Here is a 20,073-nt window from a genome sequence, read left to right as displayed (position 1 = left end):
CTACAATTTAAAAAAATATAGGGAGTACAACACCCCAGAACTCTCATTTTAGTGGAAAAGCTTCATATATGGGTCTATATACAGTTTATAGTGTATAGTGTTCTATAACCAATAACTTGGTCAATTTAGCATTCCTCACTATGATAAAGGTGACTGGTCCTTCTAATGACAAAGAGATGACTCTGCTCAGTATGTCCCAATCTATAAAGAAAAGCAAAAATAAGTTAAGGCAGCCAATTGTAACTGCTCTAGTATGATGCATCTGCTGGTTGTTACAGATCATCTATTAGTGTAATATTTGTTGAAAAAAGAAAGTACTGAAGGGATAACTTCCTATACTGCCTGTTGATAGAACATACATAGATGTTTTCTTCTGAAATAAAAACAAACTACATTATTACTCTTAAGTCAAGATAAAGAGTTAATTTCTGATACAATGATTTAATAAAAAATACAAGAAATTACATATGTAATGAAACCAAATTTATTATGTATAACTTAATAGCAAATATCACACAGATCACACATTTGATATCCTCTGATCCCAATATCTTGTACAATGCAATAAATATTTTTTTAAGCTAACAATAAATCGCATGTAGATTATATTATAAGAAAGAAGGGTGAATTAAAATGATCTAAAATTCTAATTTAAACCACAAAAATATTTGCATCTCTAAATGAAGCCTAAAAAACTAAAATTAATTAAAAAAAACAAGATTTCATATAATATTTGTAAAAATAACAAATATTATAACAATCCAAATTTAGCGTGAAAAAGATGAGTTCTAGAGATGACTTTGTCTCCAAGGACTAAATTAGGCCAATAAAGATAATTGTTTTTCATCGATTCCAGAGAAAATGTAAAAATATTGGAAGGTAAAATCATATAAAATGTGATACATTAAACTAAAAGAATAACTTTTGCATTCTACTTCCATTCCATTACTTGGATCTCAGTTTGTAAAACAGAAATAGTGGGGCAAATTTATGTTGCAAATAGAGATGAGCGAATTTTTGAAAAATTTGATTCGGCTGATTTGACGAAATTTCCCCCAAAATTTCGTTAGAATCGCATTAATTTGCTATTTCCGGGCTACAGAGAGCCTCAGTAGGGGTGTTTGAACACTTTGCCTTGCCGTATCACACATATGGAGTGTGCTAGGTTAGTGAAATAATACTGTTATTCAGTATGACATTCAGATTTTTTTGGAAATGTCCTTCATGCCATGAGAATGTAGTTACAAGAGTTACCTTCCATTTTGGACTTCTTACCTGGCTTTTATGTATAGCAGTTATTTATTTAAGTTATATTGAATATTATTAAAAAATGTAAAAGTCCCTTTAAATAAATTATAAAATGTCTTTAAACAAAGTCTGCAAACTACAAAAGTTATCGAAAACTGAAGCCTGAATTAAATACAAAATGTTTTGGACACTTTCACATTAAAAACACAAACCTTACTTAGAGTCAAATCAGCACTTTAATTAAATAATTTAAAGGCTATGGACACCTATGAAGTTCTTGTAAAAAATTTTTCACATTAGTGTCCCTTCTACAGCACTCTTCATATCCAAGCTATTCCACGAATCTCTCACATTCACACTTCAATCCAGACAGCTGTGCAGCTTTTCATTTATATACAAGTGTTTATTTATCTATAACCTATTAGAATGGTAATTATGATTATGAAATTTACAAGTCACTTTTAATAAATTATAAAACATCTTTAAACAAAATCTGCAAACTACAAGGCTCTTATAACAGCAATCAGAGAAGTGCTAAACATTGTTACTTGATGTGCATTACAGACTGAGCTGTAGCTAGCTCTTTTTGCTCCTTAGGCAAGAACAGAACATTTTTAATATGTAGATTATAGTATGGTTTTATATAGTGAATTACAAATGACATATTCACTGATCAGAATCATTCTCTTTTTTTTTTTTTTTCATGATAATCTGTTCCAGCCAAAACTCTTCAGGGCAGAACCTGCAACACAAACATATTAGGATCTGTACTTTTCCAGCATTATTCACCCCTTTTCCCTATAAATGACTCCATCCTCCTCCAAACACAATGCCACCAGCCTTCCCACAACGCACAAGGGGGGAGATTTATCAAAACCTGAGCAGAGGAAAAGTTGCCCAGTTGCCCATAGCAACCAATCAGCTTGCTTCTTTCATTTTTAACAAAGCCTCTGCAAAATTAAATAAGCAATCTGATTGGTTGCTATGGGCAACTGGGCAACTTTTCCTTTGCACAGGTTTTGACAAATCTCCCCCAATGTTTCCAGCCGCACTTAAATGCTTCCAGCTCCCCCCCCCACAAGCACACCAAATGCCTCCTGCCTTTCCCTTGTTCCTCTAGCCTTTCCCACACACAATGCCTCCTGCCTCACCCACACACAATGCCTCCAGCCTTACCCCACACAGTGAAAGAGGGGTGTACATGGGAGACAGGGGTGTAGAGGAGTGTACATGGGTAACTGTGGGGCGTACAGGGGTGACAGAGGGGTGTATAGGGGTGACAGAAGGGTATAGAGGGATGCCAGAGGGGTGTATGGAATAACAGAGGGGTATCCAAGGGCTACAGAGAGGCGTAGAGGAGTGACAGAGAGGTGTAGAGGAGTGCAAGAAGGGTGGGGGTGCCCTACCTGAAGCTGAGTAGGCCTCTGTCAGCGCCGCCCCTGCTCCTTCCCTCCATCCACATCTTTTTGCTGAGGGAACAGGGAGAATCCAGGGTCCAGACTGCTCCGCAGGAGAGGGAGGATACATGAGGCATTGCACACAGACTTCCCTCCCACCTGACCTGCACACTTGTGACTCACAGGTGCGCAATCCTGGGCAGGAAAATCAAAAAATGTTAGCGCCATAATTCCCACCAGAGTGTCCTATCACCCCGGTTGGGAATCAATGCCTCAGTGTAATGTGTGCTGGACTCCCTGTTTAAGCAGGTGCAGCGGCAAGGGCCAATGCAGCCCTGGCCGCTGTCCCCCCTTGCGACTGTGCACCTGAGGTGATCGCCTCTCTCGCCTAATCAGAGCTACAGCCCTGATTATAGAACATACAAGTGCAAAAAATACAAATTTCCAAAAACACTAAGATCTGTGATAAAAGTGCTATAATATAGTGCTATAATATAGTGCTATAATATAATATAATAATACATATTATATGTGACAAGGTTTTCAAGGGGGGATTTAAAATGGGGGCAGTTTAAGTTGTAGAAATTTCTGCAACAGTCCGTTCCATAAACGTGAGTGAGGTTGTTGAACAAGGGGAACTCTGAGATCAATGTTTTGCCACCAGTTCAAATTTTTTTTTCCAGATTTGTAATTTTCTTCTACTTAAAGGGTACCTCTCATCAAATAAACTTTAGATATATTTTAGATTAATGAATGTTGAATAACTTTCCAATAGCATGTTAATGAAAAATATGCTTCTTTTTATTGTATTTTTCCCGATCAGTCCTGTCAGCAAGCATTTCTGACTCATGCTGGAGTCCTAAACACTCAGAGCTGCCAGCCTGCTTTGTTCACAGTCAAACAGGCTGTGAACAAAGCAGGCTGGCAGCTCTGAGTGTTCTCCTCTGTGAACAAAGCAGACTGGCAGCTCGTAGTGTTTAGGACTCCAGCATGAGTCTGAAATGCTTGCTGCCAGGACTGGTAGGGAGACCCCTAGTGGTCATTTCTTCAAAGTGGAAAATTAAATAGAAAGAAGCATACTTTTTAATAACATGCAATTGTAAAGTTATTCTGCATACATTAATCTATAATATATCAAAAGTTTTTTTGATGAGAGGTACCCTTTAAAATTCTTAACACTTCCACTACTTGGAGCTGGAATTACCATGGCTGTTGGCACCAGACTTGCCCTCCAATGGGTCCTCAAAAAAGGATTTAAAAAAAAATGTAAATACATTAAAATTAAATAAAATGAAATGCAAATTAAATTAAAAAATCTCTTTAATCTCTTCAATTGTGACGCCATATGGTCTCCCAACCCTGCTGTCACATCCAGATGCTCTACGGTAGTGATTCTAATAGTGATGCCTGTAATCTGCATGTGACTTGCTATACAACCCACCGACTGTTGACTGGGGGTGTCAGATGTCACTTTGTATGAAGTGGATGACCGTGTTAACCAATCCATGATGGCAGATGGGTTGCTGGTCAAGATTCGACTGCTAGCTGAAACCGGGAGCTCAGGCCTCTCGCTGTGACTCCTGCTGGCCCATGCCCCTAATCTGCTGCGACCTCTGCCTGCGCCTGATGAATATAGGCCTCTGTCACTCCTCTGTGCACATCCTGGTACTTCTCTGCCTGACATACTTGTACAACAGCTGAGTGCATATATATTACACTTATGATAGGAAAATAGGCCCCAGTACGGTTACAACTTAATTTGGCATTAAAAGCAGGTGTGTAGGTATTTATGGCCTTTAACAATAAATTGCTCCTATGAGTTTAACAGGAAAAACGTAAAAGTGTTGAGTAGCCCCTATGAGTTTAAAAGGAAACAACGTAAAAGTTATGTATATATTACACTTATGATAGCAAAATAACCCCAGTGCAGTTACACCTGAATTAGGCTTAAAAAGCAGGTGTGTAGGTATTTATTGCCTTTAACAATAAATGGCTCCTATGAGTTTAACAGGAAAAACGTAAAAGTGCAGAGTAAGTATATATTACACTTATGATAGGAAAATACGCCCCAGTACAGTTACCAAGAAAAATCGCACACTCGATCCAGCACTTAAATAAACTTGCAGCTTTTATTCATCAACACGAGGGTACAAACAGATAAAATCAGGTCAGGACAACATCAGACGCGTTTCAAGCGCATGCACACTTTTCATCGGTGACATCATGCATTGCACAGGTGAGGTCTTTTATATTCACCCTCCAGGTAGAATATAAAAGACCTCACCTGTGTAATGCATGATGTCACCGATGAAAAGCGCGCATGCGTTGAAACGCGTCTGTGGTTGTCCTGACCTAATTTTACCTGTTTGTACCCTCGTGTTGATGAATAAAAGCTGCAAGTTTATTTAAGTGCTGGATTGAGTGTGCGATTTTTCTTGGAAGCTTCAGCACTGGACCGGGTGCGGATCTGTGCACTTATCAAGGTGAAGGTGAGCTGAATATTCACTTATTCATTGTTTACCAGTACAGTTACACCTGAATTAGGTGTTAAAAGCAGGTGTGTAGGTATTCATGGCTTTAATAACAACTGGCCCCTATGAGTTTAACAGCAAAAAACGTAAAAGTTCTGCGTGCGTATATATTACACGTATGATAGCAAAATACACCTTAGTACAGTTACACCTGAATTAGGTGTTGAAAGCAGGTGTGTAGGTATTCATGGCTTTAACGATAACTGACCCCTATGAGTTTAACAGGAAAATACCTAAAAGCGCTGAGTGTGTATATATCACACTTAGGATACGAAAATACGGCCTAGTACGGTTACACCTGAATTAAAGGGGTATTCCAGGCAAAACCTTTTTTTATATATATCAACTGGCTCCGGAAAGTTAAACAGATTTGTAAATTACTTCTATTAAAAAATCTTAATCCTTCCAATAGTTAAGTAGGTGACTGGGTCTTTTAGTCCTCACACTAACTGGCCCCTATTAGCTTTAGAGTACTACACCCCAGTACACTTGCAACATAAGGGCCCTGATTTACTAAAAGTGGAGTGTAGGTTTTTCATGGTATTTACTAAGGTTTCACTACATTTTGCAGTTTTCCCTACACTTTGCTTTTTTTTACACATTATCTGATCTGTAGGGTTTTCCTCAGCTCAAATTCAACACGTTTTCAGTGGAAACCTTAGTTGTTTTTTGTGTGAAAATGTCAGGAACACGCCCTTTTTATGGTGATCACGCCCCCTTTTCAGGTTTTCTGAGTAAAATGGAGAGTTTGTCGTTTTTTTTTTCAATTCTGGAGCAAATTCTAGCGCAGACAGAATTTCTGGCACACAACCCGACAATTCGTAAATCAGGGCCAAAGGGTACTCTCTCTATCTTCCTACTGTCCCTGTCTATATGCCTGCCTGCATTGATGTGGGCTTCAGGTGAATTGATCTTTTTTCTTAATAACACACACAAACAGACACTGTCCTCATACTTGTAGCCACCATTTTAGATCCCCTAGATGTGCGCAACATTTCGGCTTGCTCACCAAGCCAATCTCAAACATCAAGTATTACATCCAGTGCATATTTATGGTCTCCTTGGGTCTTATGGTCTCCTTGGGGACTCTATCTGTCTATCTATCTATCTATCTATCTCATATCTATCTATATCATATCTTTCTTTCTATCGATTAAGCTATATCATATCTTTCTATCCTATATCTATCTATCTAAAACGAATGAGCAGCTGCACACCAGTATAGTGAAAAAATGGTGGCCTTTATTCAGACAACAACGTGTGTAACATTTTGGCTTTCTCACCAAGCCATTCTCAAACATCAAGTAGTACATCCAGTGCATATTTATGGTCTCCTTGGGGACTATCTATCTATCTATCTATCTATCTATCTATCTATCTCATATCTATGTATCTGTGGTAGCTCTTGGGGGGTATGGTGTAGTTGGGGTGTTGCTTCAGAATATAAGGGGTTAATTTACCCCTGTCACTCATGACGCCAGGGTGAGGGTTAATACGCTGAGGTAAATCTCCGGCCTATCGCCACCCTTCCCAGGAACAATAGGTGCGTGCTTAAATGAATGAAGGTCCACAATGGAGATGAACTTGAGCTTGCATAAACTTTACTGAAGTACTTGCTTCATCCAATTAACAGTAACAGTCTCAGTAATACAGTCTCTATATAGCACGGCAGTGATTGACAGATGCTGAGGACCATTCACCTATCCAAAGAGTTATTAGATTTAGGATTTTTGTAGAGATCCGTCCGGATTTAGGGGAATATTTAGGTCCGGTGATCTTGCTGAGGTAATAGGGATTGAAGTAACTCACAGTTTTTATAGATGACCGTTGCCGCAAGGCTTAAGCCTAGTTACTGCTGATGACAGCTGAGCAAATCCGTCCTCATCAGCAGCTCACGAGGAAAGAGAGCTAGTAATGGCTGCCGCTCCCCTATATGGGCAGGGGCAGGGCCGCCCTGGATTGGTCCGTGTCAGCTGTCACTCACCATTACAAGGCATGGTGGGTGAAGACGTCACAGGGACCTCCAAAGGTCCTTAAGCAAAACCATAGAGATTCTACCTGATCATGTGACCCGCAGGTCCTGTTACGCTCCGTACAGGCAAATAACCAAATATATAGTTTCTATACCTATAGCTATTTAAATATCCAATAAAATTACTATATATCTACTGACTAAGTGAGAGGTGACAAGGGTAAGACTAGACAAGAGGGACCCTGGCTATGGGGACCTCTATACAGGTAACGTATAGGATACGGTACCGGGACACCACATATCTTTCTCATATCTATCTTATAGTTGTATTATTCTTATTTTATCTAGATCTGCAGCAGTGTAACAGAGCTGTCATTAATCTGTCACAGTCTAATGAGAATGAGATGACTCTGCTCATCTGCACCAGTCTATGTAACAAAGCTGACAAGTTAGCTGTAGAATGCATAAAAAGCCTATTGTTACAACCTTAATGGGGTAATGTAGAGTTACATAAAATTAAAAAGCAAATAAAAATAATGAATAAAGAAAAGAAAAAAAAAGAAAACCCCCACTTTCCATTTCTTTAACCACTTAACGACCCAGGGTGTACAGGTAGGCCCTGATACCCTGGAAATAGTTCAGCAAGCACTCCCTGCAAACCCCTGGGAGGAACCTGAGAACGAAGGGGTCCTGAGACCCCTATGTCGGCAGACCGACGATAAGTGGTGACCCAGAAAAAAAGGGTGATAGGTGCCACCTCACGATCGCGTGATTTATCAGTCCGGACGACTGATTAATCACGAGCCATCGGGACAGGCGGGGTCCCTGGCATCCACGTGGCAAATTCTCTGCCACAGCTCAAACTACCAGCGGGAAACTCGCTGTAAACCCCCACCCATGTGAATGTACCCTAAACACACTATACTACATTACACCTACACAAAATAAAAAGTAAAACACTACATATACACATACCCCTACACAGTTACACCCATGTCCCTCCCCCCAATTAAAATAAAATGTCTTGTACAGCACTGTTTCCTCAATGGAGCCTCCAGCTGTTTAAAATCAACAACTCCCAGTATTGCCGGACAGCCACTGGGAGTTTTGCAACAGCGTACGACGCCCTGTTTGGGAAACACTGCTGTAGGGTATTTTAATGGAGGACACAAATTTATAATTTAGGCATTAAATGCGCTTGGCGCTCTCTCGCTTTGGAGCCCTGTCATATTTCAAAGCAACAGTTTAGTGCCACATATGGGGTATTTACGTACTCAGGAGAAATTGTGTTACAAACGTTGGGGGGCTTTTTCTCCTTTTACCCCTTATGAAAAGGTAAAGTTGCGATCTACACCAGCATGTTAGTAAATTTTTTTTTTTTACTAACATCCTGGTGTTGCCCCATACTTTTAGTTTTCATATGCAGTGAATGGAAAAAAAAGACCCACAAATTTGTAACAGAATTTCTCTTGAGTACGGAAATACCCCATATGTGGACGCAAAGTGCTCTGCGGGCGAACAACATGCCTCAGAAGTGAGAGCGCACTATGTACATTTGAGGTTTAAATTGGTGATTTGCACAGGGGTGACTGATAGTTACAGCAGTTCGGACATGAACGCAAAAAAAAATGTGACCCCATTTTGGAAACTACACCCCTCACGGAACGTAACGAGGGGTATAGTCAGCCTTACCAACCCACAGGTGTTTGAGGAATTTTTGTTAAAGTTGGATGTGAAAATGAAAAAAAAAAAGTTTTTTCACTAAAATGCTGGTGTTACCCTACATTTTTAGTTTTCACAACGGAAAATAGGGGGGGAAAAGCCCCCCAAAATTTGTAGCCCCATTTCTTCTGAGTATGGAAATACTCCATATGTGATTGTAAAGTGCTCTGCAGGAAAACTACAATGCTCAGAAGAGAAGGAGTGCCATTGGGCTTTTGAAAAGAGAATGTGTCCGAAATTGGAGGCCATGTGTGTTTACAAAGCCTCCCTGGTGCCAAAAGTCTGACAGATTTTTGGAACAGTGGTCCGTGATAAAAAAAAATCATTTGCACAGCCCACTGTTCCAAAGATCTGTCAAATGCAAGTGTGGTATAAATGTTTACTGCACCCATTATTAAATTCGGTGAGGGGTAGTTTCCAAAATGGGTCAAATGTGGGGGGTCCACTGTTCTGGCACCACACATGCCATACAGGCACTGTAGCTAATGAAAGGTTTCAACACAGGATAGTCCGGATGATGGATAAGCAGCCCCAAACAAGTTCCAAAGATATTCAAGCTGTCCTGCAGGCTCAGGGAGCACCAGTGTCAGTGCGAACTATACGTTGACATTTAAATAAAATGAAACGCTATAGCAGGATACCCAGGAGGACCCCACTATGGAGGAGACCCAGGAGGACCCCACTGCTGACACAGAGACGTATAAAAGCAAGACTAAATTTTGCCAAGATGAACTTGAGTAAGCCAAAATCCTTCTGGGAAAACGTCTTGTGGACAGATGAGACCAAAATAGATCTTTTTGGTAAAGCACATCATTCTACTGTTTACCGAAAACGGAATGAGGCCTACAAAGAAAAGAACACAGTACCTACTGTGAAATATGGTGGAGGTTAATGATGTTTTTTTTTTTTTTTTTGCTGCCTCTGGCACTGGGTGCCTTGAGTGTGTGCAAGGCATCATGAAATCTGTGGATTACCAACGGATTTTGGGTTGCACTGTACAGCCCAGTGCCAGAAAGCTGGGTTTGCGTCCAAGATCTTGGGTCTTCCAGCAGGACAATGACCCAAAACATTTGTCGAAAAGCCCCCAGAAATGGATGGCAACAAAGTGCTGGAGAGTTCTGACGTGGCAGCAATGAGTCCAGATCTAAATCCCATTGAACACCTGTGGAGAGATCTTAAATTTACTGTTGGGAAAAGGCGCCTTCCAATAAGAGAGACCTGGAGCAGTTTACAAAAGAAGGGTGGTCCAACATTCCGGTTGAGAGGTGTAAGAAGCTTATTGATGGTTATAGGAAGCAACTGATTTCAGTTATTTTTTCCAAAGGGTGTGCAACCAAATATTAAGTTAAGGGTGCCAATAATTTTGTCCAGCCCATTTTTGGAGTTTGGTGACATTATGTTCAATTTGCTTTTTTTCCTCCCTTTTTTGTTTAGTTCCAATACACACAAAGAGAATAAACATATGTAGAGCAAACCATGTGTTACTGCAATCCTTTTCTGTGAGAAATACTTCATTTTCTTGAAAAATGTCAGGGGTGCCAACATTTATAGCCTTTACTGTATATGTACGTCATGAGCATGCTCCCATGATATGAAGGAGCTGCACCCGCTTCAAACCTAGGATCCACTATTAATGACAGACATCGACAATTGGGCCAATGTTTGACATTAACCCCTTAGACACCATGATCAAAGTGGATTGCATGTTTTAAACTGGAAAATTCACATGCAGGTAGCTTAGTGGACCTCATTGGGATACTTGTGGCAAAATCATGGGGTGCCAATCAGCTGAGAGGACGACTAGAGGTCTCTTACCTTCCTTCTTGTCGTCCAATTAATGCTCCAAGAACAATGGCAGACTGGACCCATGGAGACAGAGAAAACACTGATTAATTCTGTTCTATGGAGCAACATTGTTCAGTACTTGCAATCTAAAGACTAAAAGTAATAGCCCCCTATGGGGACAAAAAATAGTTAATAAAATGTCAAAAAAGTTAATAAATGTGAATTTTGGTTCCTCATATGGGTCTGTAATTGACAGCATTATGACTATAAATGAAAAATAACTGGGTCATTAAGGGGTTAATGTAGTTTTGTGAGTGTGAGTGATTCTGGATAGAACACTGCAGATATTTTTCATAGTCAGTGTTCCAGTCAGATATTTACATGGCATTGGAACAGATGAATAGAATTTCCATGAGAGATGGACATGAAATCTGTATAGGGAAAACACATAACCTGATCATTACACAACGGCTTCCACCCTGCAGACGAGTCACAATATCTATCTCAGAGGAAACAATACGATGGATACAATAACACTTGTTCTTCTATCTGTGCTGTATACTGAATGCATCGCCGGAGTCATAATAAATCTCATCATCGTGGCTGCAAATCTCATGAAATGGAAAACAATGAAATCTCTTAATATTGGGGATAAAATCCTCAGCTCTTTGGCAATTTCCAGAAGCGTATTCCCCTTCATTGTATTCATCTATCACCTTCCTATTCTCCATGACCTATTTGAGGACACATTTCTGGCTGAGTCTATAATAACAATAGTCACAAGGGTTTTACATTCTACTAATCTCTGGTTTGCCACAGTCCTCTGTGTCTTTTACTGTGTGAAGATTACAAGCTACAACTGGAAGTTCTTCATCTTTCTGAAGACCAAGATCTCCACCCTGGCTCCATGGTTCCTTCTGGCTTCTCTGCTCATTTCCATATCTTCTAGTCTTCCACTTGTTTGGCATTTTTATGAAATACAGATACAGAATCTAACAGATGTCTCAATCACAAATAGGACTTTATCCAGAGATGAGGAACATTATTACATTCATATCAGGTTCATTCTATTCCTCATCATCTCATGTCCACTAGAGATGAGCGAACTTTTCAAAAATTTGATTCGGCCGATTTGCCGAATTTGCCCGAAAAGTTTGTTTTGATCCGAATTTGTTCGCAACGAATCGATATTAAAAAAGGCTATTTCTAGCCTACATACAGCATCTATAGGGGTATAGAACAATTTGTGCTGTCCTAAAACGCATATGGAGTGTGCTGGGGTAGTGAAATAATACTGTTATTCAGAATAACATGCAGATTACCGGCATCGCTCTTAGAATCACTGCCCCACAGCAGCACAATGACAGAGCCTGGTGGTGGCATGAGTGTCAGGAGACCATATAGTGACTGAATGACATAGCGTGGACATGTTGGCAGCAAGAGGAGACCATTTAGTGGCTGAATGGCACAGCGTGGAGTTGGCTGATGCACTAGTACACTACACACCAGGGCTTCACAATCCCCCCCAAAAAAACAACACAATATATGAAATTTTTGACAAAGATTTCTCATTGGTAGCACCCGCTATCCAAAAATTTGAAATTAGCAGACCCAGGCCCCACCTCTGCGGCATTAGTAACCCATATATTGCCTGAAGGACACAGCCTGGAGTTGGCTGATGCACCAGTACACACCAGGGCTTCACAATTCCCCCTCCAAAATCAAAACAATGAGAAATTTCCAAAATTTGAAATTTCCAGAACCAGGCCCCACCCCTGCGGCATCAGTAACCCATATATTGCCTGCATGACACAGCCTGGAGTTGGCTGATGCAAGAGTACACACCAGGGCTTCACAATCCCCCCTAAAAAAACAACAACATTTTTGAAATTGTTTAAAGAAATACCTTTGTGTAAGAACAAGCGCATATCCAACAGTTCACAAGACTCTATAACGCAGGACGGTGGACCACCCAAAGACGTTCTTCTCAAAAATAATAAACCACACAATGTTTGAATTTTTTTTACAAAAACAAATTCAATATGTGTATAAGCGCATCTGTCTCTAAAAGATCAGATCACCAAAGGACTTTTTTCGCTCAAAATGATGAAGCAGAGTTAATCCCTGTCCGTTTTTTTTTTTTCATTAAAAAATCACACGCAACAAGTGTTCCGTTGTGTAACGATTAGCATTCTGGAAAATTCTATTTTATTACTGATAAAATTATCAGTAAATAAAAAATAAAAAAAACACTACCCAAGAGTGTTTAATTACCCCATACATTGCACCAGGAGCAGTCAGGAGTAGGCCTCAGCAATACCCAAGAGGCTTTAATAACCCCCTACCTTTGCACAATCAATTACGAGATCGAACAATACCAGGTGTGTTATGCCCTCAGATTTCCGGGCCACAGGCGCGCTCCACTAAACGGATTAGTGTGTCTTTATCTTTCATCGACCGGTGCTGGTAACCCGCTAAATCCCGGTAAGGTGAGCTGCCGCGAAGCAGGTGGTCTCCCCCGGGCACGTTTGGCTCCAGAATTTCCACTACTGCCACACCACGCTGACTGCCAACCGTGCTACCGCCTTGCTGACTCAAGGGCAACCTGCAACTCTCTTCTCCCGATGATGAACCCACCTTCTCCTGAGATCGAGCAATAACAAGTGTGTTATGCCCTCAGATGTCCGGGGCCGCAGGTGCACTCCACTGAACGGATTAGGGTGTGTCCATCTTTTTTTGTATCACCCGCAATCCAAAAATTTTAAATTCCCAGACCCAGGCCCCACCTCTGTGGCATCAGGAACCCATTTATTGCCTGAAGGACACAGCCTGGAGTTGGCTGATGCACCAGTACACACAGGGCTTCACAATCCGCCCCAAAATCAACAAAATTGTATAATTTTTTATTTTTTTTTATTTCTAACTTTGTGTAAGCACAAGCGCATATCCAGCATTTCAGAAGACTCTATAAGGCAGGACGGTGGACCACCCAAAGATTTTCTTCTAAAAAATAATGAACCACACAATTGTTGAATTTAAAAAAAAAAATTCCAAGACCCAGGCCCCACCTCAGCTGCATCAATAACCCATAGATTGCCTGAAAGACACAGCCTGGAGTTGGCTGATGCACGAGTACACACCCGGGCTTCACAATCCACCGCATTTTTTTTTTGAAATTGTCTGACAAAATACCTTTTTGTCAAAACAAGCGCATATACAGCAGTTCAGAAGACTCAATAATGCAGGACGGTGGACCACCCAAAGACATTCTTCTCTAATATAATAAACCACACAATATGTTCAATTTTGTTAAATAATTGAAATTCCAAGACCAAGGCCCCACCTCTGCTGCATCAGTAACCCATATATTGCCTAACGGACACAGACTGGAGTTGACTGATGCATGAGTACACACTACACACCCGTCACCCGGGCTTCACAATCCACCCCAAAAAAACGCAAAATTTTATTGAAATTGTCTGACAAAATACCTTCAAAAAAAAGAAAAAAAGTGCATATACAGCAGTTCAGAAGACTCTCTAATGCAGGATGGTGGACCACCAAAAGACATTCTACTCAAAAATAATAAACCACACAATGTTTGAAACTTGGTTAAAAAAATTATTACATGTGTGTAAGCGCATCTGTCTCCAAAAAATCAGATGACAAAAGGATTCTAATCGCCAAAAATGATTCAGCAGAGTTAATCCCTCTCCATCTATTTATTCATTTTTTCCATTAAAAAATCCCACGCAACAAGGGTTCTGTTGTGTAACGGTTTGCATTCTGCAAAATTCTATTTTATTACTGATAAAATTACCAGTAAATTTAACAATAACACTACCCAAGAGTGTTTAATTACCCCATACATTGCACCAGGAGCAGTCAGGAGTATGCCTCAGCAGTACCCAAGAGGCTTTGATAACCCCTTACCTTGCAATTGCGAGATCGAGCAATAACAGGTGTGTTATGGCCTCAGATGTCCTGGGCCGCACTAGCGCTCCACTCAACGGATTAGCGTCTCTCTATCTTTCAAGGACAGGTGCATGTTGCACGCTGAAACCAGTTTGTGATGGGGATCTGGGATTGCAATTATATAACCTTAAAATTAGGAATTACCAGTAAGTGAGGGTCATAAGCTGGCGTTGCTTAAGTCCCTGCCCTTTGTACACACCGCCCGTCGCTATAAGCGATTGGATTAGTTAGTGAGTTGGTAAGTGAGGTCGTCGGGTAGGAGAAGGCCCTGGCAGAGCGCAGAGAATTTAACGATCATTGTTGAAATTTGCATTAAGCATGTATTTAGCTACTGCTAAACATCCAAAAATGTAAGGCCCAAGGCCAGAGGAACCAGGGAGGCAAGTAGTTCCTGAAAGACACAGAATGAGTCTGGAGCATGCATTTGCAGTACCCAAGAGGTTTTCATAACCCCTTACATTTAAAGATCAATGTTTACATTTGCATTAAGCATGTATTTAGCTACAGCTAAACTTCAAAAAATTATAGGCCCAAGGCCTGAGGCACCAGGGAGGCAAGTAGTTTGTGACAGACACAGAATGAGTCTGGAGCAGTCATTCGCAGTACCCAAGAGGGTTTCATAACCCCTTATATTTAAAGATCAATGTTGACATTTGCATTAAGCATGTATTTAGCTACTGCTAAACTTCAAATCAATTTCCCCCATAATAGGAGCATAGTTGTCCCCCAGATTAGGCAGCATAGATGTACCCCAGATTAGGAGCATACTTGTCCCCCAGAGTATGCAGCATAGATGTCCCCCAGATTAGGAGCATACTTGTCCCCCAGAGTATGCAGCATAGATGTCCCCCAGATTAGGAGCATACTTGTCCCCCAGATTAGGCCGCATAGATGTCCCCCAGATTAGGCAGCATAGATGTCCCCCAGATTAGGAGCATACTTGTCCCCCAAAGTAGGCAGCATAGATGTCCCCCAGATTAGGAGCATCATTGTCCCCCAGATAAGGCAGCATAGATGCCCCCAGATTTGGAGCATAGTTGTCCCCCAGATTAGGCAGCATAGATGTCACCCAGATTAGGCAGCATAGATGTCCCCCAGATTAGGAGCATAGTTGTCCCCCAGATTAGGCAGCATAGATGTCACCCAGATTAGGCAGCATAGATGTCCCCCAGATTAGGAGCATAGTTGTCCCCCAGATTAGGCAGCATAGATGTCCCCCAGATTAGGAGCATAGTTGTCCCCCAGATTAGGCAGCATAGATTTCACCCAGATTAGGCAGCATAGATGTCCCCCAGATTAGGAGCATAGTTGTCCCCCAGATTAGGCAGCATATATGCCACCCAGATTAGGCAGCATAGATGTCCCCCAGATTAGGAGCATACTTGTCCCCCAGATTAGGCAGCATAGATGTCCCCCAGATTAGGAGCATATGGGGACTATTCAAGTGTAAAAAAATGTAAAAAAAATGTAAAAGTAAAAGTTAAAAAAAAGTGAAAAATCCCCTCCCCCAATAAAAAAGTAAAACGTCAGTTTTTTCCTATTTTACCCCCAAAAAGCGTAAAAAATAAATTTTATAGACATATTTGGTATCGTCGCGTGCGTAAATGTCCGAACTATTAAAATAAAATGTTAATGATCCCGTATGGTGAACGGCGTGAACTTAAAAAAAAAAGTCCAACATTGCTACTTTTTTAATACATTATATAAAAAAAAATTATAAAAAATGTATTAAAAGTTTTTTATATGCAAATGTGGTATCAAAAAAAAGTACAGATCATGGCGCAAAAAATGAGCCCTCACACCGCCGCTTATACGGAAAAATAAAAAAGTTATAGGTCATCAAAATAAAGGGATTATAAACGTACTAATTTGGTTAAAAAGTTTGTGATTTTTTTTAAGCACAACAATAATAGAACAGTATGTAATAATGGGTATCATTTTAATCGTATTTACCCTCAGAATAAAGAACACACATCATTTTTACCGTAAAATGTACGGCGTGAAAACGAAACCTTCCAAAATTAGCAAAATTGCGTTTTTCTTTTTAATTTCCCCACAAAAATAGTGTTTTTTGGTTGCGCCATACATTTTATGATATAATGAGTTATGTCATTACAAAGGACAACTGGTCGCGCAAAAAACAAGCCCTCAAACTAGTCTGTGGATGAAAATATAAAAGAGTTATGATTTTTAGGAGGAAAAATGAAAATGTAAAAATTAAATTGTCTGAGTCCTTAAGGCCAATATGGGCTCAGTCCTTAAGGGGTCAAAGGGTTTTTCCACCCTTAGACATCTTATCCCCTATCCAAAGGATAAGAGGCCTGATCGCAGGGGTCCTGCTGCTGGGGACCACCGCAATCTCAGCTGCCGCAACCCAGACATCCGGTGCACAGAGCGAACTTCACAACGTGCCGGATGACTGGCGATGTGGGGCGGAGGCTCGTGATGTCACAGTCACACTCATGACATCATGGCCATGCCCCCTTAATGCAAGTCTATTCGAGGGGGCATGGTGTCTGTCACGCCCCCTCCCATAGACTTGCATTAAGGAGGCATGGTCATAACATCACAAGCGTGGCACCTCCGGTGCTGCACCCAACACTTAAAACAGATGCCGGGTGCAGCAGGGAGATTGCGGGGGTCCCCAGCGTCGGGACCCTCGTGATCAGACATCTTATCCCCTATCCAAAGTATAGGGGATAAGATGTCTGACAGCGGTCGCGTCTCCTTCCCATAGACTTTCGTTGAGGGGGCAGGCGTGACATCACGAGGGGGCGGGCGTGACATCACGAGGGGGCGGCCTCGAACACGGAAGCCCGCACACAGCGTTCGGAGTAATAAACTTCCGGACGCTGCGAGCGGAGCTCAGGAAGGCATGGCAGCGGAGAACCCCTTTAGGGAGTAAATTAGGCCAATCAAAATAACTGTTTTTCATTGATTCCAGCGTAAATGTAAAAATATTGGAAGGTAAAATCACATAATAAACAATGCATTAAACTAAGAGAATAACTTCTTCATTCTACTTCAGTTTCCTTATTTTAATCTCAGTTTGTAAAACAGAAATAGTAAGGCAGATTTATGTTGCAAATGTACCAGAATTCTGATGTACGGTGATCTGCACCAAAAAGTGTCATACATAAAGTTGGGTCATATTTATAAAGCTTTAAACTATTTTTTAGAAACTTTCCCTCACAATGAGTTGTTCTAAATCATAGACTAAACAGCCTAAGAATGTTACAGATTCACCAGCTAGCATGAGATGCATTCATGAATATGGTGTATTCTTAGATTGGATAGTCTATGTTTCCATTGCGTAAATATGAGACGGTTTTAGTAAATCTGGGCCAATGTGTTTGTTATTTGTTAAATGCTGGAACTGTATAGGTATGTGTGTGTGTGTTTGTGTGTGTGTGTGTGATGAAAGCAGTGACTTGCCCCAGTGGCCAGGGATTAACAATGTAGATAGATAGATAGATATATCTCACATGTGTCTATCTATCTCATATCTATCTATCTATCTATCTATCTATCTATTTATCTATCTAGTGTTTCTGCTGTTTTCTTTTTGCTGCTATCTGGAAGCCTGTGATGAGGGATATTGGGCTTTTTGCACAAGTGCACTTTATTCGGATTGGGCTGCTCTCCTTGGACTATCTATCCATATATCTCCTATCTATCTATATATCTATCTATCTCATATCTATCTATATATCTATCTATGTCATATCTATCTATCTATCTATCTAACTATCTATCCATCTTACAGTTGTATTATCCTTGTTTTATCTAGATATGCAGAAATGCAACATAGCTGACATTAATCTGTCACAGTCAAATGAGAAAGAGATGCCTCTGCTCATCTGCTCCAGTCTATATAGCAAAGCTGACAAGTTAGCTGCAGAAAGTATAAACAAGCCTATTGTTACTGCTTTAATGGTGAAATGTAGAATTACATAAAAAAGTGAATAAAAAAAAATCCCCACTTCCCATTTATTTAACAAATGTCTGGGAACATTTAATAACTATAATAATTCTACATACATGGGTGAGAGGAGTGTACAGGATCCTTTAGGAACTTCTGATAACACCCAGACACATTGAAATAAACATCTTCCTCACCTCACCGCTGGAAGAGATCACATAGAGGGAATGGACCAATGGGAGGCTACACGTTATTATGGAACTTGTCAAAAATGTAAAATTGGCAGTAAAAAATATACCAAAAGTGAAAAGGCTCATACATAGAAAAAACATCATCTGTAGCATCAAAAATAAGCTCATACTTTTTAAAGCACCAAAGTGAGATTTTAGGCTTGGGCTCTGGATATGTGACTCATTGCTCCTCATCCGTCTGGTGTGAATGAGAAGGAAATGAATCAACAAGGAGACGGAGACACAAAATATAACAAATGGTGGAAAGGAGCCGACAGCAAAAATCATGAACTGGTTATTGAAGCCTGAGCCAGGAGCACTTCCATAGTCCACCATAGTTTCATTGGAACCATTCAATACATTTTGAGGCTCTGATTCAAAGACAAACCAACCCAATGGAAGGCTGGAGATCAGTGAGATCAGCGGAGAAAAGAGAATCAACTGCGGGACCATGATGGAGATCCGGGTCTTCAGGAAGATGAAGAGTTTATAGTCGTAGGTCACAATCTTCACACAGTAGAAGACACAGAGGAGGGTGGCCAACCACTGACTGCTGGAGAACATGAACAAAGTCAGAATGTACACGGTTGACCTTAACATTTTGCTTTTTATTAGCCACGGAAGAAGTTCAAAGATGGAGTTCCGCAAAGCAATACTTATAAAATACAAAGCTCTGGACATGGCCAAAGAGCTAAAGATCTTATCACAGGTCGGGAGAGATCTCAGGCTTTTCCATTTCATGAAGTTAGCCACCACAATAATCATATTTACTGTGAATCCCACCAGACATTCCACATAGAGCACGGCCAGGAGAATGTATGAGAGAGACAATGCAGTCATCCTTCTAAGATGTACAATCTTCTCTTTCTTGTATCGTCTAAGGTTTTGTATACAGATCCTATCAGCTCAGCTTCTTTATAACAGTTTTGTTTCCATTACTCAGATACATTCTTCTAGCAGGTTGTTTTTTCATGCAAATCTCTAATCCGCTCTATACAAATATACAAATGTGTTCTGTAGAACAAACAAATACATGTAAGAAAAAACAACCACTGTGCTCTTGTGTAACCTCAATAAAAAATTAGTTCATTGTCTCGTGATTTAAACTGAGGGGAATCTGTAGATAGAACCTTCAACCCAGAAAAATGAATCTATGACGTGTATCATAATGTTACATAATGGGAGATCCCAAAGCTATGCCCAACTTTTAGCTCCTAGTTGCATGTTAGCTCTTCCTAAAGGTGAGGCAGCTGGGCCAACCTGCTGGAAAGGAAGAGTTAATTTCTTAATT

At 40.5% G+C, this 20,073-nt stretch overlaps 1 protein-coding gene across 1 annotated transcript; it reads right to left on the bottom strand.

Annotated features, from left to right (window-relative positions):
* Positions 1-85: 85 nt before the first annotated feature.
* Positions 86-19,622, bottom strand: LOC130360930 (taste receptor type 2 member 40-like). Its single transcript, XM_056563485.1, has 2 exons — positions 18,914-19,622; positions 86-201 (listed from the first exon to the last, which is right to left on the bottom strand). Exons 1-2 carry the CDS (start codon positions 19,620-19,622, stop codon positions 86-88), a joined length of 825 nt encoding a protein of 274 aa, XP_056419460.1.
* Between the last annotated feature and the right edge of the window lie 451 nt (positions 19,623-20,073).

This window comes from Hyla sarda, chromosome 3 (assembly GCF_029499605.1).
Source record: "Hyla sarda isolate aHylSar1 chromosome 3, aHylSar1.hap1, whole genome shotgun sequence".
NCBI classification, from domain to species: domain Eukaryota; kingdom Metazoa; phylum Chordata; class Amphibia; order Anura; family Hylidae; genus Hyla; species Hyla sarda.
The sequence above is the reverse complement of the archived record's forward strand: the minus strand, read 5'-3'. Positions and strand labels throughout refer to the sequence as shown.

Coding starts and splice junctions, on each gene's coding strand:
- LOC130360930 (XM_056563485.1), bottom strand. CDS start 19,622: ATGACTGCATTGTCTCTCTCATACATTCTCCTGGCCGTGCTCTATGTG. Junction 202..18,913: donor TCACTTTGGTGCTTTAAAAA/GTATGAGCTTAT, acceptor TTTTCTTTATAG/ATTGGGACATACTGAGCAGA.